At 43.8% G+C, this 23,732-nt stretch overlaps 1 protein-coding gene across 2 annotated transcripts; it reads right to left on the bottom strand.

Annotated features, from left to right (window-relative positions):
- Nucleotides 1–8,265: 8,265 nt before the first annotated feature.
- C1H16orf46 (chromosome 1 C16orf46 homolog) lies at nt 8,266–17,621 on the bottom strand. Of its 2 annotated transcripts, none has more exons than XM_004659590.2 (3): nt 17,478–17,621; nt 11,735–11,982; nt 8,266–10,406 (listed from the first exon to the last, which is right to left on the bottom strand). In XM_004659590.2, the coding sequence occupies exons 2-3, from the start codon at nt 11,942–11,944 to the stop codon at nt 9,393–9,395; spliced, it is 1,224 nt and encodes a 407-aa protein (XP_004659647.2). In that variant the 5' UTR covers nt 11,945–11,982; nt 17,478–17,621; the 3' UTR covers nt 8,266–9,392. The 2 variants fall into 2 exon arrangements, with proteins under 2 accessions (XP_004659647.2, XP_044998194.1); XM_045142259.1 differs by lacking the exon at nt 17,478–17,621 and adding an exon at nt 16,306–16,547.
- Between the last annotated feature and the right edge of the window lie 6,111 nt (nt 17,622–23,732).

Consider the following 23,732-nt stretch of genomic DNA (forward strand, 5'->3'; position numbering starts at 1 on the left):
ACCTTCAACTCCTGATCCTCCTGTCTCCACCTCCCACTATGATTACAGGCAGACATTACCTTGCCCAAGTGGTTCGGGGGAATGGGCTCCAGGCTTTGTGTGCTTCAGGCATGGACTCTTCCAAGTAAGCTCCATCTCTAGTCTCTCCCTCCTTCCCCCATTATTTTCATTCTTGCTTTACTTTGGGTCTGGAAATATGGCTCAGCCGTTAAAGGCACATGCTTGCAAAGTCTTCTGGCCTGGGCTCAATTCTGCAGCATGTACATGAAGCGTGACACAAAAAGTGGTACAAAATGTCATCTGTGTACAAGAGCAAGAGACCATAGGACATCAATGCAATACACATAAAATAAGTAAAAACAAAATTTACGACATTCTATTATTAGAGTTTGTACTTTGATATAGACAAGTACCATATACTTTAGGATTATATTTAGGACATGTATTCAAAGTATATTGTTAATTTATTCCAATTCATCAAATGTGAGCATTTTATTTTTTTAATATTAATATTTGAGAGAGACAGGACAGTGAGTATGGGTGCACCAAGGCCTCTTTAACACTGCAAATGAACTCTATCCAGATGCATGCATCACTTTGTGCCTCTGGCTTTACGTGAGTGCTGGGGAATCAAATCTAGGCCAGCAGGCTTTATAAGCAAGTGCTTTTAACCACTGAGCCATTTCCCAGCCCAGATTTGATCACTGTATACTTAGCTGCCTTTTATCTCTAAATAGTTTACAAAAAGCAGGGGAGGGGGCTAGAGTATCAGAAGCACTTTACTCAGTCACTAACTTGCAAGAAAGCCAAGTCAGTGTTCCTGATTCCTGCAAAAAAGGGAATCTGAAGCATGCTAAGGTTTGAAGTTACTTTCTTTAAATAAAATGGCCAGCATTGGTCTAGCTATGAAACCACTTTTATTAATGTTGGCAACCGATGGATTACCTTTTAGAATGTCTACAGTAGTTCAATCCAAACCTGCTAATCTGGTGTCTAAATAACATGTCTGGTGGTTTTCTGTTTTGCTTTTTGAGGCAGTATCTTTCAATGGAGCTTGGCCTAGTATTACCTTGTAGCCTAGATTGGCCTTAACTTGGGTAAAATCCTCCTCCTGCAAACTTCTGGGTGCCGGGATTGTAGCCACCTCACCTGGCTCTATCCAGTGTATTTGAGTCAGCGCTACTAAGGGTGGTGTTCTCTCAACACCCTTAGTGAGGAAGGAATATGTAACTTTGGGGGACTAAGAGTGAAGTCTTTTTTTTTTTTTTTTTTTTTTTTTTTTTGAGGCATGGTCTGCCCAGGCTGACCTGGAATTCACTCATAGTTGCTCATAGTTGGCTTTGAACTCATGGTGATCCTCCTACCTCAGCCTCCTTTAGTGCTGGGATGAAAAACATGCACCACCACTCCCAGCTAGGGGTGAAGTCTGAAGTTAAGCAAGCACAATGCAGTCTTACTCTCACAATGTATTTGTTGTCACCTGAAGTATGTTGAAGTGCCATTGATTTGACACTAGGCAAGACAACACAGACCTATTCATACCCTCAGCATCCAAATGTGACTACAGTTGTCAAAAGACATGCAAGATGCTGGCTAATCTAATAGCCATGACCAACTAAGGACTTATTGTTTCCTAGTACTCAATGTTGGCACTGTATTTACCAGTAGATACGTGAAAAGTGACACAGACTGCTGGGTGTGGTGGCGCATGCCTTAATCCCAGCACTCAGGAGGCAGAGGTAGGAGGATTGTTGTGAGTTCGAGGCCACCCTGAGACTCTATAGTGAATTCCAGGTCAGCCTGGGCTAAGGTGAGACACTACTTCAAAAAAACAAAAACAAAAAAAGGTGACACAGGCTAAAGAAATGGAGAGTTCTTGGGTTATTGTTCTCAAACACTAGTATATTCATGTGGGCTACATGTAAAAGTAAACACTTTTTGAAGAAGCAAGTTCCAGACTATAAATAATTAAAAGATCTATCTTAAACCTGAACTACAGTACTAGTGTTGATTCAGTTCAACAAACTTAAAGATATGTCATATATTGTTTTACTAACAAAAACATTTGTAACTGTTCTAAGTCTATAAATACCATAGGTTCGCCCATGAGGAACCTATTGTCATGGCCCTTCACTAACTTTGGTACTTTTACTCTGAGGCAAGTTAATGTTATAGAAGGCTGCAAGAAAGACCGCAACAAAACAAGTGTCATTCTTTTTTTTTTTTTTTTTTTTGGTTTTTCAAGGTAAGGTCTCACTCTAGCCCAGGCTAACCTGGAATTCACTATGGAGTCTCGGGCTGGCCTTGAACTCATAACAATCCTTCTACCTCTGTCTCCTGAGCACTTGGATTAAAGGTGCACACTTCCACACCCGGCCACTCTTAATCTACCAGTGAAATAGTCAAAAATTTATAAAAATGAGAACAAAATTGAAAAATATTATCTAGAATGACTTGTTATTCTCCAATATATTATCTCAAGATGAACTAAGGCCTTTGTAGCCTAGAATAGTGTGTTGTGGGCAATAAGTCTTTGTTCTGAGCTTGACATCTTACTGTTTCTGCTTGCAGCATTTTCCTTGTTGATTTTTCCATGACCTAGGTAAAATATTTAGTTTTATGATTGCATCTCAAACATGCTGATTATGACTAAATTTGAAACTGGCCTCCCAATTTATCTTCTTTTTCCTGTGCTGTGATGGGAAATGACTTCAGAAAATGCAGAGTCCTTGCTGCAATGAAACTTTAGCAGAAGTCAGTGCATCCAAATTAACTTACTACAAAAAAATACTGAGGGTGCTGGAGGGATGGCTCATCACTTAAGGTGCTTCTGCGCCACATCAGGATTTGAGGGGGCCTGAGGCTACCTGGATTCACTTTCCCAGCACCCAATTTAAGCAGCTGGGCATGGCCACGTACTCCTGGAGTCCCAGTCCTGTGAGGAGCAGGGATATCCAAGGGTCTCCTCTGGCCTCTGTATGCATGCTCACATCTACACAAACGCGTGCACACACCACACCACTTATGCTATGCATATGCATCTGGAGTTCATTTGCAGTGGCTAGAGGCCCTGGAGCACCCATTCTCATTCTCTCTCTTTCAAATAAATAAATAAATAATTTTTTTTAAATCAGTAACATCTGGAGAAGCCAAAGGTCCACATATTTGTCTAAACCAAGTGGATCCTCACTCTGATTTAATTAACCTGTTGTCTAAGAGTGACAACCATCTTCTCTCTGCAAAGTCCACATTTTGTCTGGGGAAGATAGTAGTTCCGCTTCCTCTGGGCCGTCCCCTGCCTCACCAGGCTTCCCTCAGCCACCTTCCAGAGGCTCCAGCTCCTGCCTTAGCGGGTCCCTCAGGTCATGTGGGAACCCTGGAAAATTTGAAAGCAGTGAACTATTGTCAGGGTTTTTTTTTATTTATTTATTTATTTGAGAGACAGGGAGGGAAGGTGCATCAAGGCCTCCAGCTGCTACAAATAAACTCCAGATACATGTGCCACCTTGTGCAAATGGCTTACATGCATCCTGGGGAACTGAACCTGGGTCCTGGGGAATCGAACCTAGGTCCTTTGGCTTTTTGCAGGCAGGTGCCTTAACCACTAAGCCATCTCTCCTGCCCTATTGTTAGCTTCTATCCAAAGCAGCTGGGACAACTCACAAAAGAAGGTATAGGTGGGTCATCAGACCCCCACCTGAGATAGATGGTAATTCTTGTGCCAGCTGTATGCAATAACATGCCAGGTCTCCTGATCTCAGAGTATACAGAGAGTAAAAGATTAAGGATCAATTGTGCTCCATCAAAGTGCTTTCTTTGGGGTCTCATGCTCTATGAGTATAGTGGTTTGATTCAGGTGTCATAAACTTAGGTGTTCTGAATGCTAGGTTTCCAGCTGATGGACATTTGGGAATTAACACCTCTTGGAGGCAGTGTATTGTTGGGGGTGGGCTCATGGGTATTATACTAGTTTCCCCTTGCTAAACACTCCCCTGTTCTGTTGTCCCCCTTATGTGGGGGCAATGGCCACCCTTTGCTTATGCCATCATTTTCCCCTGCCATCATGGAGCTTCCATCTTGAGCTTGTAAGCCAAAATAAACCTATTTTTTCCCACAAGCTGCTCTTGGTCAGGTGATTTCTATCAGCATTGCAAACCTGACTGCAACAGTAAGTAAGCCCTCACCCTGAGACTGAGTGGGGAACATCCACTGGGGTAATTGGTACATAGTGAACCCCACTGAAGTGTTGTTCTTCACTCCCTATACTCTTGGGAAGGTACAAGGATTTTCTGGAAGCTGCCACAGGGAAATCATCATTTAGGATATGAGGAGACCTCTCAGTGCTGTGGCTGCTCTGGGGTCCCCATACTGTGTAATTAAGCCTTCATCCTGAGACTGAGGTAGGAGCATCCAAGGATTAATTTTAACACAGGGAGCCTCATCACAGTGGCTGCTTTGGGGCCTCCATGTTCCTATAAATAACCCCTCTCTCTGCTCTGTGACCACCTCCAAATAAACGCATTAGTTCACCAAACTGGTATTGGTGCAGCTGTACTTTGGTTGGTTATCTGAGCCCTATCTGGGGTGAAGATGTGTGTTCCCTAAAACAACCTCTTATTAGGTACTGCTAGAATTCTACGTAGTTTTGAAGGCTTCAGAAAAATAGAGTTTGGAAATATTTGTTGATAATATCAAAATTAATCAAATGATGGATGACACACAAACTGTCCCTGCTTGGCTTGGAGAAGACTAGAGGACCAAACCTAACTGAGGCATAGCTTCAGGTAGGAAGAGGCATGACACCTCCATGATGACATCCTGATAGTGCCCATTCTATCACCTCTTCTTCTTTCTCAAATATATATTTAAACTACATTATTTTATGGGGCTGTGACAAGGCACTTGCCTAGCATAAAGTATGTATTCTCACCAAGATCTATAATAGCATTTACAAGTCTTTAAAAAAAAAAAAAGAATAAAGTCAGCATACAAAGTGATGGGTTTATTAAGACATTGTATACATGTGTCATTATATCTTGTTCTAATTCATCTCCCAGAACAACCTTCATCTAACAAAAACCTTTCTCTTAAAACATATATACTGAAAAATATATATACACATACTGTGTATGAAAATACTATTAATTTGTATGCTAATTTTAAAAGTTAATTGAAAAATTAGTTGGTGCTAGGTGGCTGAGGTAGGAGGAGCACTGTGAGTTTGAGGTCTGGTGATAGAGTGAGTTCCTGAGTCAGTCTGAGCTATAATAAGATTCTGCCTTGAAAACAAAAATTAGCCAGGTAAGATGGCACACATGCCTCTAATTTTAGCACTTGAAAGGTTGAAGTAGAAGTGCCATGAGTTTCACGCCAGCATGGACTACAGAGTAAATTTCAGATCAGTCTGAAGTAAAACCTTGCCTAAAATAATTGATTTACAACATTTTCCTTTTTAAATTTAGAGACAGGGTCTGTTGCCACTGCAAACAAATACTCATATGGTGTTCCATGGATGGCTGGGAAATTGAATCTGGGGTGAGAGGCTGGAAGGCTTTACAAGCAAATATGTTTAGCCACTGAGACTTCTTCCCAACCCCACCAATAGCCTTACAAAACTGCCTGAAGCTCTCTGTGGTAGTCTGAAGATTCAGGAGTTTCTTAAAGCTTGTAATTAGATCTCTAGCCACCTTGCTGCAGGAGGTGATGCCATGGATGAATCATAGGGAACAGTACTTACGTGTGTTTTGGGATGGATCTGATTTCCAGCCTAAGGAATATGGAGTGCTGGAGTTTTGCTTGGGTTCCCTGATGTTTGGCTACTAGTTTTTGCTATTGCTTTTGGTGGTGGGTTTTCTCTTTTTCACCATTATGGAACTTACCCTAGATCTGTAAGCTTCAAGTAAAGCCATTTCTCCCATAAAATGTGCCTGGCTTGGAAGTTCATCTCAGCAATATGAAGCTGACTACAAAAGAACTGGTACCAGAAGTGGGGTGTTACTGCACAATGACTCTGACATAAAAGCTTTGTTTTGGAGAAGTAGACATGGCTTGGTACTTATAACTAAAGATGCCTCCCAGAACAGTAAGCCAAGATTTCTGGACTATTCTGGTAAGAGTTTGAACATGCCAAGTACAGAGTTTGAGGCCACCCTGAGACTACATAATTAATTCCAGGTCAGCCTAGACCAGAGTGATACCCTACCTCAAAATCAAACAAATAAGCACTGGAGAGATGGCTTAGCGGTTAAGCACTTGCCTGTGAAGCCTAAGGACCCCGGTTCAAGGCTCAGTTCCCCAGAACCCACGTTAGCCAGATGCACAAGAGGGCGCATGCATCTGGAGTTCGCATGCAGTGGCTGGAGGCCCTGGTGCACCCATTCTCCCTCTCTCTCTCTATTTGCCTCTTTCTCTCTCTGTCACTCTCAAATAAATAAACAAAACAAAACAAACAAACAAATTTAAAAATACATGAAGTGGGTCATAAAGTACACATGGTTCCAGGAGCCACTGCTGAAACATGACATGAGAAAGGGCATGACAACCCTGATAGACCCAATGAAGCCATTGAAAGATGGGGACTGTGGTTTACAATGGAGACCCAAAGCTGTCTAAATATACCAGACTGTACAGGGCTAACATGGAACACTGATGGCTCAGGATTAAAGTTTTCCCTGGCTATTCAGCCCAGCTAGAGGGGCAGAATTAAAGATTGTCAGTCACTGGTTATGATATTGGACTTAAACTACAGATGTTTGGTGTTTGCTTGATGGTTGTTAAGTTTACATTTGTCTAGTCTGTCTTTGTTATGCTTTATAACAGTTGTAAATGTTTACTCTGTGCCTTTATGTGTTAAAGGTATATAACTATTTTGATTTTACAAGACAAGACAGTCCTAAATCTCAGATGAGACATGGGACTTTGGAACAATATTAAGTTGGTAAAAACTATGAAGACCTTTAAAGTTAGACTAAATACAACTTACAATATGAGATAGCTATAAATCTATTTAGGGCCAAGGGCAGAATGCGGTAGTTTCAATGGATGATCCCCAATAGATTCAGGAGTTTACTAAAGTTCATAATTGGATTTCTAGCCACCTTGCTGGAGGAGGTGTCACCATGGGCAGATCCTAGGGTCCAGTCCTAAGATGTGTTTGGGGCTGGATCTGATTTCCAGCCTAAGGAATAAAGAGTGCTGTAGTTTCGTCTGGGTTTCCTGCTGCTTGGCTACTTTTGGTGATGGATTTTCTCTTTTTCGCCATTATGGAATTTCCCTTGGATCTGTAAGCTTCAATAAATGCTATTCCTCCCATAAACTGTACCTGATCTTAAAGTTCATTCCAGCAACATGAAGCTGACTACAACAATCTCAAAAGCTAAGCACCCTGAGCTGAGCAGGTAAGGCCTGACTGCTCCTTCATACTGACAGATACTCTCTCCACCACACAATTTTATATATGATGCTTACTCTGCTGCTTTTTTAGAAGGCTTAAAATACCCCAGGCTCATGCTTAAGGTCCTCAGCCTATGCTGCTCCTTTGACCCACCTTCAGAAAGTGGGAAATCCAGGCTGGAGAGATGGCTTAATGGTTAAGTGCTTGCCTGTGAAGCCTAAGTACCCGATTCAATGCTCAATTTCCCAGGACCCACATTAGCCAGATGCACTGCATCTAGAATCCATCTGCAGTGGCTAGAGGCCCTGGCATGCCCATTCTCTATCTGCCTCTTTCTGTCGCACTCAAATAAATAAAAATAAACAAAAAAAATTTTTAAAGTGGGAAATCCGCCAGGCGTGGTGGTGAACACCTTTAATCCCGGCACTTGGGAGGCAGAGGTAAGAGGATTGCTGTGGGTTCGAGTATTCACTAAAAGGTAATTTGCCTACTAAAGAAGTAGAAAACTTCTTTACAGTTTAGAAGAAAGTGTTAGAAGTTATTTTACTTTTCTCCCTGAATAAAAAAATCTGACTTCTGTCCCAAAGAGGAGGTATCAATTTCCCACTTTTTGTTTGACTCAAGTTGACCTCAAACTCCTATCTTAACTTCCCAAGTTCTAGGATTAAAGGTATGCACCACTATACCCAGCAAGATTTTGTTGTTGTTGTTAATGACCAACAAAACAAAACAAAACAACTAGGCTAAGTGACCAGACATTACAAGGCCAATTATGTAAAGCAAGTATCTACAAAGAGTCATCTTGTGTCCACTCCATTATAGGTAAGAGACATAAGAGTCTAAGTACAACCTACCTTATGCAAGTCAAACTATGTCATTACAAAATAATTTAATGGTTATTCACATCACAAAATGGTTAGAGCATTTGTCCATACAGCAATATTACATGGCAATAAAAATATTACACAATTATATTTAACTAATGTACAACTTCAAGAACTAACCACTGGTGAAAATGAAATGAGGGCAGGAGGAGGACAGAGAGGAAGAATGTATCAGCCTCATTCCCTAATACCAGATGCAAGTGAAACCAGAGGAAGCAGACTGAGTGACAGTGACTCTTCCTCAATGGCTCATCATTCAGAACCTGCTTCCAAGGCTGGATTTTATAAAACTGTAGCTAAACACTTCTAGCTACAGAGATCAACCTGAGGCTATAATGTGAGGAGGATCTGATCCCTTGGACACCCAGAACTGTGGAGAGCCATGGATACGACAATCTGGACAGAGGAGACAATGGACATTATATGTCCCTGAACATGATACAAAAAATATGACTTCTTAGACACCAGGTTATCCACTTGAACGCAAACAAAAGAGGCACCAGACCGAAACTGTCTGGTTCAGGAGATCAGAAAACAATTTCCTCTAGGCCAGCCCAGTGTACTAAGCTTGCGATACTACAGTGAGACAGAAAGAACACCTGCCAGACATCTCTGGGCTGGGAAAGGAGTATCACAGAGGGAGGCCCTTCACCACTTACAACATGGCTTCTACTGGGCAAGGCAGGCAGGCAGGCACGGGGCTGGCATTGACAATTTACATTCTATAAATGGGTTAGCAGCAGAAACAGATAACATCAATATGATGCTCTATGATTTGATTTTGTGTTATGAGACAGGGTCTTACTTGTAGCCCAAACTAGCTGGGAACCCAAGACCCTCCTGCTTTAGCCTTCCCAGAGATGGAATGAGAGGTGTGTGTCATCACACACAGTCAAAGATGGTGCTTTGATAAAATATCCAAACCTACCTAAGGATGATCAATTTTCTATGGTTACATCAAGGTGGAGGGGGAGGGAGTTAAAGACAGTATAAAAGGGAAGAAAAAGGAGAAGAAAAAATGGAGGGGAGAGAAACAGTAAGGTAAAGGAGCAGGGAGAAAGAGGACAAATAAAATCCAGGCAGCACTTATTCCCAGGGAAATATATTGTGGCAAATCAGAGGACTCTGTGAGTGGACATGGGAATAATGACCCTGCTCACTGTGAGGGATGGCAAGAGAGATCTTGAGAGCACTTTGGTCTCCACTGTCTGGGACCTGTTTTCCTGCTTGGCCTCTGTGAAAATGTGCTTGTGAGTATTCCTGGGAGGCCTTGACTCCTTGGCTTTGAACTTGGCTCTGTAACTTTGTACTCCCTGTTTCTGTAAAAACTGTAAGGTGGCAAGATAGGGTACACTGTTGGGGTTGGGTGGGCACACTGGGTTTTTCTCGGGCAGGAGGGACCAGCCCAGGCAGCACTTCTGGGATTCAGCCAGCAGGGATGTCTGGGCCACAGGGGATGGGAAAGGCAGCGTGTCGGTGGCCTTCAGGTACTGGGCTGGCTCTAATTGTCTCTTTTCACCTTTCCCATCAATTGTTTTCAATCCATATGAACAAGCCACACACTCTTCCTTCGCCACTCTCAGCACCTTCTCTTCTGATTGCCAGAAACTATTCTTGTTCTTCTTATTCAGAACTTCCCAGCTGCTTGGTGGGGAGCCTTTCAGGGGAGGCAGAACCATGAGGGCCTTGGAGGTCAAGAAGTCTGAGATGTGTAGCCCTCTGTCCACACCTCCACTGGAGTTCTTGGGGACCTTGTTGTTAACAGCCTCAGGGTTGGCCCAGTCTTCCATGCACCAGATGAACTCCTTGATTTGCAGACATTTTTTTTCCCCCTGACCGCAGGTGGGAAAGCAGATTTTGTTAGGCTCCCTGGAAGCAATGCTGGGGACCTGGGAGAGGCCCTGAGTCTGGGAGAGGCTGCTCCAGGTCTTCTCATGGCACACAGCCTCAGCCTCAGCCCTTGCATCCCATTTCCCAGCATCCAGGGGAAGCCGGGCCTCCAGACTCCCTTGGGAGAGATTGGCACAGACTAAGCAGCTGCTGGTGGTACTTTCACCTGCCCTTGCCTTTTTTGCCTTCTTCCTTAGCCAGATGCAGGCAGTGGGAGAAGTCTTTCCCCAGCCACGGACCTGCAAACACAGTAGGGCATTACTCTCCAGTCCAGCTGTGCCCAAACTGCCATTTTGGCAATCTCATTTGAACTAATATTCTTTCTTAGATTAACTCACCTTAAAGGTTTTGTTTGTACCTTTAAATTTTTTTGGTTTATTTTTATTTATTCATTTGAGAGCAACAGGGAGAGAGAGAGAGAGAGAGAGAATGGGCGCATCAGGGCCTCCAGCCACTGCAAATGAACTCCAGATGCATGTGCCACTTTGTGCATCTGGCTTACGTGAGTACTGGAAAATCGAGCCTCAAACCAGGGTTCTTAGGCTTCACAGACACGTGCTTAACTGCTAAGCCATCTCTCCTGCCCTGTTTTTATCTTTTATTTGTGTGTGTGTGTGTGTGTGTGTGTGTGTGTGTGTGTGTGTGTAATTATGGATGTGTGCATGTATATGAGTGTGTGTGTTTATGGGAGTGCATGTATGGAGGTCAATCATACATGAGAGAACAACCTCCAGGTGTCTACATTTCTAACTTCTTTGAGGCAGGCAGGGTCTCTTGAAGCTGCAAACAAATGCACCAATTTGTGTCCAGCTTTATATGGGTGCTGGGGAGGACTGAACATAGATTGGCAGGCTTTGTGAACAAGTGCCTTTAACTGCTGAGCCATCTATCCACACCCCAATTTTTTTTTTTTTTTTTTTGAGAATAGGGTCTCAATATATAACCCAGGCTAGCCTCAAATTCATTCTGCCTCCATCTCCAAAAAGTAGCAAACAAAACAACTTATAGTACCTATTCTAGCCTCATAATGAGCAACAGTATTGTAGCATTATGTGTTAACCTTCAATGCTAGCAGGACCAAGCTTTCTACAGTTTTCAGTGTAGGGTTCCATTATGAGTCTAAGAATACCTGGAGAATACCACAGGGTTCTGGGTAGAAGCAAGGGGACAGAATTCTCAGGTGGTTAGCCCAGGGCTGAAGAAGCTCTGGTTCTGGAGTCAGAAGACCTATACTAAAGCCCTTTGCCCATTTGTGGGCAGAAGAGCTTTGGCATATCATTTTGCCTTCAAGCAAAATCCTCATCCGTAAAGTGAGGTCTCAGGTAGCTAGCAAGAGGTTGTATGAATGAATGAACAAATGAATGAATGCATAACATCCAGTATGGAGCCATCCACATACCAACTGGCCATAGATACACACTAAAGGCACTGTTGCCATTGCTTTATTTTACCTCTGTTCCAAGGGTCCTATGCTTCACTGACTGCACACTGTTGGTAATATTAACTATTTGGGAGGAAAAGCCCTACAACAAATACCAAGGCGAGAAAGACCCTCGGTGATACTCACAGCTTCTCTCCACCCAGTGCCGACAACAAGCTCGTTGACTCTTTCATCTTCTGCAAGTGTGATGTCACTGATATTCAGAAGACAACAAACATGATTCCTTTCACTTCTTTCATCTGGACATGTTAAAGTTAGTTGGGTTTCTTCTGTGCTTTGAGACTCATCATTTTCACTATTTTCTAAATTAGTCTCACTTTCTTGACACAGATCCATTACCAGAATGGTTGCTTATAGTTTTTAACATCTTCTTCCTGCAATTCCAAAATGTAAATTGGACTTTGTTTTAATATTAAAAAAACAAGCCAGTGACAGGTGAAATATTTTAATACATTCAAAAACAGACTGAGAACACATATTACAGGGTCATCCATTGCCAGTTACGGACATGAAAGAGAAGGCTAATTTTAATTCAGCACTAGCAGATTCAGTAAGGACCAGTTAGAGTGAAGACAAGTCAGCATTAGCACTCTGTCTCTGGTGATAGAGGGCAGAGTGCATAGGCATAGAAGCCTAAGACCCCTGGCTCTCCCTGTCCAAGTGGCACTGTGCCAACATCAAGAGAACAGTACAGGGATGGAGGGGTGGTTCAGCAGTTAAGGCACTTGTCTGCGAAGCCAAAGGACCGAGGTTCAGCTCTCCAGAACTCACAGAAGCCAGACACACAATGTGATACATGTGTACAAAGTGGCACAAGTGTCTGGAGTTCAATTTCAGTGGCTAGAGGCCCTGGCACACCAATTCTCTCTCTCTCTCTCTCTCACTTATTCCTCTCTCTCATAAAATAAATGATAATAACAAATTAGGACTGGAGAGATGGCTTAGCGGTTAAGGTGCTTGCCTGTAAAGTCTAAGGACTCAGGTTTGATTCTCCAGGTCCCACATAAGCCAGATGCACAAGGTGGCACACATGTCTGCAGTTCATTTTACAGTGGCTAGAGGCCCTGGCAGGTCCATTCCCCCCTCCTCTCTCTCTCTGTCTCAAATAAAAATAAATAAAAAATTAATATAAGAAAAATTTTGAGAGAGAAAACAGTACAGATACAAGGGACCTAGGCACCTCCAGCTTCACCTTGTCCTACCATCTTCAAAGTTGGCTTGGATATCATAAGCTTCTGAGAAAGCTGGTTACGCATGTGGAGTAGGCTGTCAGCAGGTTCATTCCTCTGTCTAGACTTACACCACTCTGTCCCCACTCTACTCCCTCTAATAAGTACTTGTTCTCAAAAACAAAACAAGTAGTGGCCAGGCTACAGAGATATAAAAGCCCTTATTCATTACAGGTGGTTTTTGAAAAATGAAAAATGTGTGCTGGAAAGATGTCTTAGCAGTTAAGGCACTTACCTACAAAGCCTAAAGTCCAGGTTCAATTTCCCAAGACCTATGTAAGCCAGATACATAGATATACAAGGTGGCACCTGCATACGGAGTTTGTTTTTTGTTTTTTGCAGTGGCTGGAGGACTTGGCATGCCTATTCTCTATCTGCATCTTCCCCCCTCCCCCGATAAACAAATAAATAAAATATTTAAAAATATCAAAAGAAAAATGAAAACTGGTTTTTGGCAAGACCTACATAACAGGACAGGAAAAAAAAAAGACATTCAAAATAGAAGGGAGACTAGTTGGAAAGAAGAAGGAGCTCAGTGGAGGGGTTGGGAGGAGAAAGGGTTGTAGGAAAGGACCATGATCATAGTGTATTGTCTGTATGTATGGAAGCTGTTAATAAAACATTTAAAAAATGGTTTTTGGCCAGGCATGGTGGCACATGCCTTTAATCCCAGCATTCCTGAGGCAGAGGTAGGAGGATCATTGTGAGTTCTAGGCCAGTCTGGAACTACAGAGTGAGTACCAGGTCATCCTGGGCTAGAGTGAGACCCCACCTCAAAAACAAACAAACAAAAAAAAAACATAAAAAACTTATAAGTATACAAGCATCATTACTCAAAATAGATTTAAAAAAATAGAAAGAACCCAAATGCCCATCAAAGAACAAATTGATAAATAAATTGTGGCCTGGTGAGAGATACACGTTACAATGTGAATGAGCCTTGAAAACAATGCTGTCAAAGAAGGCAGTCACAAGAGGCCACGTCTCACATGAATCTGTACAACATATCCAGAATAGCTCCACAGAGACAGCCAGGAAGACTGGGGCTTCTGGAGGATGCTTTGAGAGAGGAACTGGAGTCTTCTAGAGGTGACTAAAGCCGGGCGTGGTGGCACACGCCTTTAATCCCAGCACTCGGGAGGCAGAGGTAGGAGGATCACCAAGAGTTCGAGGCCACCCTGAGACTACATAGTGAATTCCAGGTCAGCCTGAGCCAGAGTGAGACCCTACCTCGAAAAACCAAAAAAAAAAAAAAAGAATAGAGGTGACTAAAATGTTTGCAATTAGATCACAGAAAAGGTTGTACAGGTTGCATAAGATTGTGAGTACTAAGCCAGGTGTGGTGGCACACACCTTTAATCCCAGCATTCAGGAGGCAGAGGTAGAAGGATGGCCATGAGTTCAAAGCCACCCTGAGACTACATAGTGAATTCCAGGTCAGACTGGGCTTTACAGCGAGACCCTACCTCAAAAAAAACAATAAATAAATAAATGAATAAAAACCACCACTAAATGATGCAACTTAAAATGGCTAAAATGAACCAAGAGCTGTGGCACAGACTAATCTCAGCACTTGGGAGACTGAGGCAGGAGAACTGCACATTCAAGAACAACCTGGACTATATAGTAAGACCCTGCCCTCAAAAACAAAATAGACACAAATGATGGAAAATTCATTATTTGGGATAGAGAGATGATTTAGCAGTTAAGATACTTGCCTTTGAAGCCTAAGGACCCTCGTTCAATTCCCCAGCACCCACATAAGCAGACGCACCTTGTCCTCAGGCCACCAGTTTTCCCCTGCCATTATGGAGCTTCCCCTCAAGTGTAAGGCAAAATAAATCCTGTTCTCCCACAATATGTTCTTTGTCTGGTGTTTTCTGCCAGCAATACAAAGCTGACTGCAACAATAGCCTATCCTGACTCCTTTGATGTCAGAAAACACAGATGCAGTAGTTGGGTTGCAGCAAAACATTCATTACATCACATGTTACTCTAGAACACAAATGTCCTTCCTGCAGATCACATTCCCCTACTGAAGGAGAACATAACTCGTATTTTCCTAGTTAAAGGATCAAGGACATGATCATAAGTTTAAGTTTTCCTCCTACAAATTTTATTTTCAACTTTTATCACTCATTCTTGTCTAATACACGTTATACAGAAATAGTAAACAGATATGTACAGATAGCAATCAAAGATCAACTAAGGTTTGGTAGTATGGACCTGTAATCCTAGCACTCAGGATGCGGAGGCAGGAGGATCAAGCAAACAAGACAAAGATAGAGCTGGGTGTGGTGGCATAAACCTTTAATCCCAGCACTCCAGAGGCTGAGATAGCAGTATTACTGTGAGTTCAAGGCCTGCTTGAGACTATTCCTGTCAGGCTAGGGTGAGACCCTACCTCAAAAAAAAAAAAAAAAAAGGACTCAAAGGCCACATGGGAAGTGCATTTGCACATGCAAATATAAAAGTGATTTGGATTACAAAGCTTGCAGGCCCACAGATGGAGGCTACAAATTGCTAACATCTATTACACAAGTTATTGAAGTCATTGAAACCAAAGATTCAGAGACACTGATGACTGAATTTGAAACTCCCCAAAGTACTTGTTTGGATAAAGCATGATGAATCCAAGGGAAAACAGATTAAAGAACTTTTAAGATGTCTTGAAATGAAAAGAAGGTAAATGACAATCTAAGAAATATTTAGTGTATAAACACCACTATGATCCAGAACATATGTTCTCTTAATAGTGCTTAAAGAAGGGGCTAGAAAAATGGCTCAGTAATAAAAGGCACTTGATTGCCTTGGTTGAATTCAAGCTACCAGATGCAAAAAAGTGACAGAAGCGCTGGGTGCAGTAGCGCACACCTTTAATCCCAGCACTCAAAAGGCAGAGAGATAGGAGGGGTGTTGTGAGTTTAAGGCCAGCCTCAAACTACACAGTGAATGCCAGGTAAGCCTGGGCTAGAGTGAGATCCTACCTTGAAAAAAAAAAAAAAAAAAACAGAACACAAGCATCTGGTGTTTGTTTGCAGCAATAAGAGGCCCTAGTATACCCATAAACACACATGCAAGTTTCTATCAAACCCTGTGTTGAATGAAGAAATTAATTAGAAACACTGTACACCATGGTAGAAGTATCTTAAGACAAAGAGGGCTAAATTTCATAAACAAGGCTTGAAGGCTGACTTGGGTATCTTGACTACTATCAATATAGTTTCTACAGAAAAATGTCAGACTCCAGTCTAATTTATCAATACGTTAGAAACACACTGGACAGAGAGTTGAAATTTCCCCTCAAAGTCAGGCATAAGCACTACTCAGCTTGCAGTTTGTACACAATTTCAAGGGCATAAATGTTAGGAGGAGGCGTATGTACGACTTCGAGTGTGTGAGTGAAGGCATAAGCATGCCACAGCACATGTATGGAGGTTGGAGGATAACTTTCATGTTGGTCCTCACCTTCAACCTTGTTTGAAGCAGTATCTCTCCTTCCGTTGTTCACAGCTGCATTAGCCAGGCCAGCTGGCCGGAGAGACTCTGGGTGATTCTGCTGGCTATACCTCCCTTCTACCATAGGTGTGCTGAGATTACTGACATTAGTGCCACAGTGTCTACCTTTCTATGGACTCTGTGAACCCAATTGAGGCCTTTATTCACTGAGCCATCTCCCCACTGCCTAAATATACATTTTATTTTCCTTCTATGCACAGTGGTGCATCCTTATAAACCCAGCACTCAGGAAGCAGACACAGGAGGATCACAAGTTCAAGACAAACCTGGGATTCATAGAAAGACCTTGGTGCAAATAAAAATTTGTACCTTTCTATGTTATTATCTGTGCCATTATCATCATATACATACAGGACACAGTTGCCATGATTAAATATTCTTTAAATTCTTCTGGTTGTAATGTGTACAACATCCTTATCAAACTATGTGTTGAATGAAGAAATGAATAGCGGGCTGGAGAGATGGCTTAGCAATTAAAGCACTTGCCTGCAAAGCCAAAGGACCCAGGTTCAATTCCCCAGGACCCATGTAAGCCAGCTGCACAAGATAGTGCATGCGTCTGGAGTTCGTTTGCAGTGACTAGAAGCCCTAGCGCACCCATTCTCTACCTGCCTCCCTCTCTCTCCCAAAGGAATAAACTATTTCTTTTTTGAAAAAAGAAATTGAAACACTGTACAACACGGTACAAGTGTCTGAAGACCATTTCTACTCCAGCCATTTCCAACTCTTCTTCTTCCACTTCCTTTAATTCACAAAACACGTAGCCCTAAGAAAATAGTAAAATACCACCTGTCTCGGCTCTCGCACAGCTTTTAGAGCAGACAGAAAAGTACAAGCTTTCAAATACATACCCACCTCCCAAAATCCACACCCTTCACGCTTAGCTCCTCTTTCTTCTACTAGCCCCACCCCTTCCGCAGGCCCCACCTCTCTCCACTATACTCCTCCCCTTCGCCCGCCTTCCAACTTGTCTAGCTGCTCCCCTCCTCCTACCTACAGTGCCGGCCAGACTCCAGCTTTTAGGACGGTCCCCGCGCGCCGCGCCCAGCCCCGCCCCTTCGCGGCCAGGCCCCGCCCACCAAACGGCTCCCGCGGCCGCGCCCCGCCCACTCCGAGCCCACCTTCTCGGGGGCTTCCCGTCTCGTGAGGGCGCTTCCCTAGGACGCTCGGCCTCCCGCGAAGTCGTGTGGACACCTCTCCCGGGGGCGAGGGCGCGCCGGTCAGGCCCTCATAGGGTCGCACGGAGTGGACGGGCCCGCAGGGGCTCACCCGGGCCGGCCGGGCCGTTGCCCTGGGTTACGGCGGCGCTGGGGGCGGGCAGCGGACAGCCGAGGAGGAAGTGACGCGGCCTCCGCGCTCAACAAAGCCCCCGGCGGGAGGCGGGTCTCGCCGAGGGCGGCGTGAGCGTGCGGCCCCGGCGCTCCCCGCGCGGCCGCTCGCCTTCCGGCGCCGGGGATTGGCTCGTCTCCGTGGTTTGCTGTTGGGGTGACCGGCGACCGTGACACCGGGACTGACTCGCCACTGAAGCGCGGCGAGGGCCTTCACTGCCGACACGAGGCGGGTTGGTGGCTTTGGCGACTACTGTTTGCCTTCCTGAAAGGACGTCTGGCGGATGTCAGGCAAACATCTGGAGGTTCTGCCATCGATCCCCGAGGAAAATCCCCTGCCTTCTCGAGAACCCGCGTGCTAGCGTCGTGTGCGCAGAATTCATGAGCATTTGCTTCTTCTGTGTTTGATATAGGATCTTGCTGTAGCTCAGAATGGCCTGGAGCGCTTGACAGTTCTCTGGGTCTCCTCAATGCTCGAATCTTCGGTGTGTGCTGGATGTCTGGGTATGTGGGAGGCTCGCTTTTTGCAGCAGCCGCTTATGGAATTGGGTCACTAGCGTCTCTTGAACTTCTGGGCTAACAAGTGGCTGAGAAATACTGCAAGGGTGCACCCTCCTGCCAGTCTTGGTATTGAAACTTTTGAGTACAAGATGCACCCCAGGGCGGAACTGAAGTCTGAAATCAGGCTGCAGGTGGTAATGACAGAGAGCCAGGGGAAGAAACTCACTAAACAGGACGGGGCCCTTGAGAAACAGCAATCTTGCCCTGTGCCCTTGGCTGCAGCAGCTCAGCTACTCCTTGACAATAGCTTTTATCTTTTGCCGTTGCCTTAGAAATGCAATGGTTAAAAATTAATGTTAAGGTTAAAACAGTACAGTTTGGAACACTAGAGAACAGCGATTGCGCCTGGGTATGAGACAGCCAAGATGACCAGGTAAGAGGACCCTGGGAGAAACAAGGAAGCCAGTCTCAGGAACCCTCTCTCCCCCTTGAGCTTTGTGGTGCTCCCAGTCTTTGCTCTCTCCCTGATCCACCAACCAAAGTCTTCTATGTCCATTTAAACTTAACCACTAAAATTCACCCCAACCTGATGCCTAATTCCCGTGTAAGCCAAGAACAGACTGCGGCTCAGTACTTCCAAGTTTCATTCCAGCTGGGCGTGGTGGCGCAAGCCTTTAATCCCAGCACTCAGGAGGCAGAGGTAGGAAGATCACCATGAGTTCAAGGCCACGCTGAGCCTACCTAGTGAATTCCAGGTCAGCCTGGACCAGAGTGAAACCCTACATCGAGGGTAGGGGGAGTAAGTCTCTGGTGACACTGTGATTACAGGGCATTTGGAATGCCAGGAGTTCTTACCTTATTAAACAGCATTAACTTAAAGACCTGTGTGTGAGAACTACACCAAGACTATCTGATGTTATTTCACATTGTTCTCTGATCCTCCCGTCTCAGCTTCCTGCATGCTGGGACTAAAGACTTGCACCACCATAGCAGGCTTATATTTCTGAAATAAGCTGTGGGGCTGGAGATGGTTTAGCAGTTAAGGTGCTTGCCTGAAAAGCCTAAGGACCGAGGTTCACTCCCCAGTACCCACTTAGGCCAGATGTGCATGGTGGCTGCGGCATGTGTGTGGAATTCATTAGCAGTGGCTAGAGGCGCTGGCATGCCCATTCTCTCGCTCCCTCTATGTAATAAATACGTTGAATAAAGATATGAAATAATGTTAAAATTTTCATCATTTAAAACTTAGCAAAGCATGTAACCAGAACATAGATATTGCATTTTTAAAGATGTTACATGGGACTGGGAAGATGGCTCAGCAGTGAAAGATGCTTGCTTGCAAAGCTTGCTGGCCCAGGGTTCAATTCCCAAGCCACCCATATAAGCCAGACATACACAAAGGCACAAGCCTCTGGAGCTCATTTGAAATGGTACAAGACCCTAGTGATTCCATACACATAGTGTAAATTTTAAAAAGAGCTATTACATTACTTTTTAAAGTATTCAAAAAAGGGCTGGACACTGATTGAGAGGGGGAGTGTATATGATGGCAAAAGGAATTGTGAAGGGGAAAGTGAGAGGAAGAGGGAATTATCATGGTTTATTGTCTATAATTATGGATGTTGTCGATAAAAAAATTCCACGTCAGCATACACATGGCAATGACAGGAACTGATCCACAGAACTTCTAATTTTTATTTATTTATTTATTTGAGAGCGACAGACACAGAGAGAAAGACGGATAGAGGGAGACAGAGAGAATGGGCGCACCAGGGCTTCCAGCCTCTGCAAATGAACTCCAGACGCGTGCGCCCCCTTGTGCATCTGGCTAATGTGGGACCTGGGGAACCGAGCCTCGAACCGGGGTCCTTAGGCTTCACAGGCAAGCGCTTAACCGCTAAGCCATCTCTCCAGCCCTCCACAGAACTTCTAAAGTCCCAGGTGGACTCTTTGGGTCCCACGTGGCATTTCCATTGAGTGACATTCCTAAATTCAAGACGGCCCCCATTGGAGTGATTTAGTGAAATTCAAGTGCCTGTTACAGCTGTAAGGCTGGCTCTAATCACAAGGAAAATACTTTCATCAAAGTCATACAAGAAGATTTAAATAGGGCTGGAGAGATGGCTTAACGGTTAAACGCTTGCCTATGAAGCCTAAGGACCCAGGTTCGAGGCTCAATTCCCCAGGACCCACATTAGCCAGATGCACAAGGGGGCGCACATGTCTGGAGTTCGTTTGCAGCGGCAGGAGGCCCTAGCGTGCCACTCTCTCTGTCTGCCTCTTTCTCTGTCGCTCTCAAATAAGTGAATAAAACCACACACACACACACACACACAAAAAAAAAAAGTTTTAAGTATTCAAAAAAAGAGCTTGGAGCCAGGTGTGCTGGTGCATGCCTTTAATCCCAGCACTTGGAAAGCACAGGTAGGAGGATTGATTGCTGTGAGTTCGAGACCACCCTGAAACTACATAGTGAATTCCATTTCAGCCTGGGCTAGAGTTAGACCCTAACTTGAAAAACAAAAACACCTGACCAAAGAGCTTGGGATTCTGGGCATGGTGGCACAAACCTTTAGTCTCAGCATTCAGAAGGCAGAGGTAGGAGGATAGCCATGAGTTTGAAGCCACCTTCAGACTACATAGTGAATTCTAGATTAGCCTGGGCTAGAGTGAAACCCTAACTTGAAAAATCAGAATGTTTCGGGGTAAGGTGCTTGTTTGCAAAAGCCTGCCAACCTGGATCCAAATCCTCAGTACCTATGTAAAACCAGTTGCACAGAGAGGTACATTCATATGGAGTTTGCAGTGGCAAAAGGCCCTGGTGCACCCATTCTAATTCTTCTCTCTGCTTGCAAATATTTTTTTAATAAGTATTCAAAGAAATCTAACCCAATGGCAAGTGAAAAACACAAACATTATCTACATGAATAGAAAACCAATCTTGAGTTCAAGGTGAGCCTAGTCCACATAGCAAGACTGGCCTAAGGAGAACCTGTGTAGCCCAGGTTGGCTTTGAACTCAAGGCAATCTGTCTCAACCTCCCCACCCCCACCCCATATATAGAGGCATGAGCCACTTGGCTCCACAGTTTTTTTTTTTATTATTAACTATTTTCTCCACAGAACTTTAATAGATTGCTTAGCAGTTAAAACACTTACCTACAAAGCCTAAGGACCCAGGTTCAATTTCCCAGTACACACATAAAGCCAGATGCACAAAGTGGTGAGTGCATCTAAAGTTTTTCTGCAGTGGCTGAAGGCCTTGGCATGCCCATTCATATTCTCATTCTATCTTTCTCCTTGCAAATAAATAATTTTTTAAAAAAGATTTATTTTAATCATCTAAACCAAATGTGCTTAGATGTGTAATCCCACATCATTTGTAGCTAGAATCCACATATGAGAGAGAACATGTGATAGATGGAAGAACAGGAGAACAAATTATCAAGAGATACATGAAATTCTCAACACTAGTCACCAGAGAGATGCAAAGCAAAGCATAGTGAGATATACCCTTACACCTATTTAATTGTTAATTTAAAAGGCCAAGGGCTGGAGGGATGGCTTAGCAGCTAAGGTGTTTGCCTGCAAAGCCAAAGGACCTACGTTCAATTCCCCAGGACCCACATAAGCCAGATGCACAAGGTGGCGCATGCATCTGGAGTTCATTTGAAGTGTCTGCATATTCTCTCTTCCCTCTCTCTCAGATAAAATTTTTTTTAAAAATTAAAGTTATTTTAATCATCTAAGCCAGATGTGCTTAGATGTGTAATGCCAGCATTTAGAAGGCTGAGGTAGTAAATTAGGCTATGGGGGGGGGGGTAGTCTAGCATATTTCTCTGGAACAAAACCCTATATAAACTGAAAGATTAGTTTTTCATGCTACAGCATTTTCCCCCAAATATTCATTCTTATTCAGTTGGCAAACAAGTACATGTTGATTAAAATATTAATGAAAATAATACTGGGTGTGTATTGGAAAGAAATGAATGGGGTTCCTCCCCATTAATGTATGTATGAATATATTTTACATATAGATGAAAATGGAATCACTTTTCGTTCATTTTGGTTCTTCAAGGTAGGTTCTCACTCTAGTCCAGGCTGACCTGGAATTTACTATGTAGTCTCCAGCTAGCCTTGAACTCACAACCATCCAAGAGTGCTGGGATTACAGGTGTACACCATTTTCCCAGCTTAAACAAAAAAAAAAAAAACCTTTGTCTTAAAACTTTTTAAAAAAATTTAATTTATTTATTTGAGAGAGAGAAAGGTGGCGGAGGGAGGAGAATGGAAGTGCCAGGGACTCCAGGATCATGTGCCCTTTGTGCATCTGGCTCATATGGGTCCTGGAGAATCGAACCAGAATCCTTTGGCTTTGCCAGCAAACGCCTTAACCACTAAGCCATCTCTCCAGCCCCACTGTCTTAAAACTTTTAAAAAACTTTCCATGGTAGGTTTCTTAGTGGATAGAACATTTGCCGCACAAGCACAAATACCTGAGTTGGGAGCCCCAGAACTCAGAGAAAGCCAGAGGCTATAGTGGGTGTCTGTGTCCCAGAGGCAGAGGCTGAAGACTCCACTGAAAGTTTGCTGACAAAGAGAGCCTGGCAGAGGTGAGCAAGACGCCATGCCTCAAAGTGGAGGATGAGGACAAACACCCCAAAGTCCTCTGACCTTCACACATGTGCGCCCAACTTCACACATAAAAATAAGTATACACTTTTTCATGCCAAAATTGACTAGTAGTCATTAAGCAAAAATAATTTTCATATTCTGAAACCACCTAACTAGTACAAGGATTTGTTACCCAGTCATAGAACTACTTTCATATTTCTGGTAAATGAACAAAAGTATTAAATAAGATTTTTCTCAGTGACTTCAAGAACTTGACCAAGAGCCCATTTTTCTAAAAAGTGTTAAAAGCTAAAGATCCAGAAACCAACTGCCTTCCTACTAGCTGCATGTCTTCATACTGGTTGTCCTCACATGCCCCACCCTAAAACCTGCTACTGCTTAAGTCTCACACACACATGCCTGAAAGCAGGATTGAGTAGAAGAGTTAAGGGAAAAACAGACTGGCTAATACTATATAAAGCCATTATAGATAGCTAGGAAGATAGCTCAGTTGATAAAGTGATTGTCCTGCAAGCATGAGGCCCTCAGTTTGATCCTCATTTTTTCACATAAAATACCAGGTGTGGTGCCACATGCCTGTAATCCCAGCACTCGCAAGGCAGATCCCCCTGAAGCTCACTGGCCAGCCAGTCCAGCCTAAACAGTGAGCATCAGACCAATGAGACCGTCTTTCTAGTTCCCAGGCCACCAAGCCTTGTGTGGTGGTTTGATTCAGGTGTCCTTCATAAACTTAGGTGTTCAGAATGCTAGGTCCCCAGCTAATAGCAATTTGAGAATTAAACCCTCCTGTATCGTATTGTTGGGGGTGGGCTTATGGGTGTTACAGCCAACTTCCTCTTGCCAATGTTTGGCACCCTCTCCTGCTGCTGCTGTTCACCTGATGTTAGCCAGGAGATGATGCCCACCCTCTGCT

The sequence above is a fragment of the Jaculus jaculus genome, chromosome 1 (genome assembly GCF_020740685.1).
Source record: "Jaculus jaculus isolate mJacJac1 chromosome 1, mJacJac1.mat.Y.cur, whole genome shotgun sequence".
NCBI classification, from domain to species: domain Eukaryota; kingdom Metazoa; phylum Chordata; class Mammalia; order Rodentia; family Dipodidae; genus Jaculus; species Jaculus jaculus.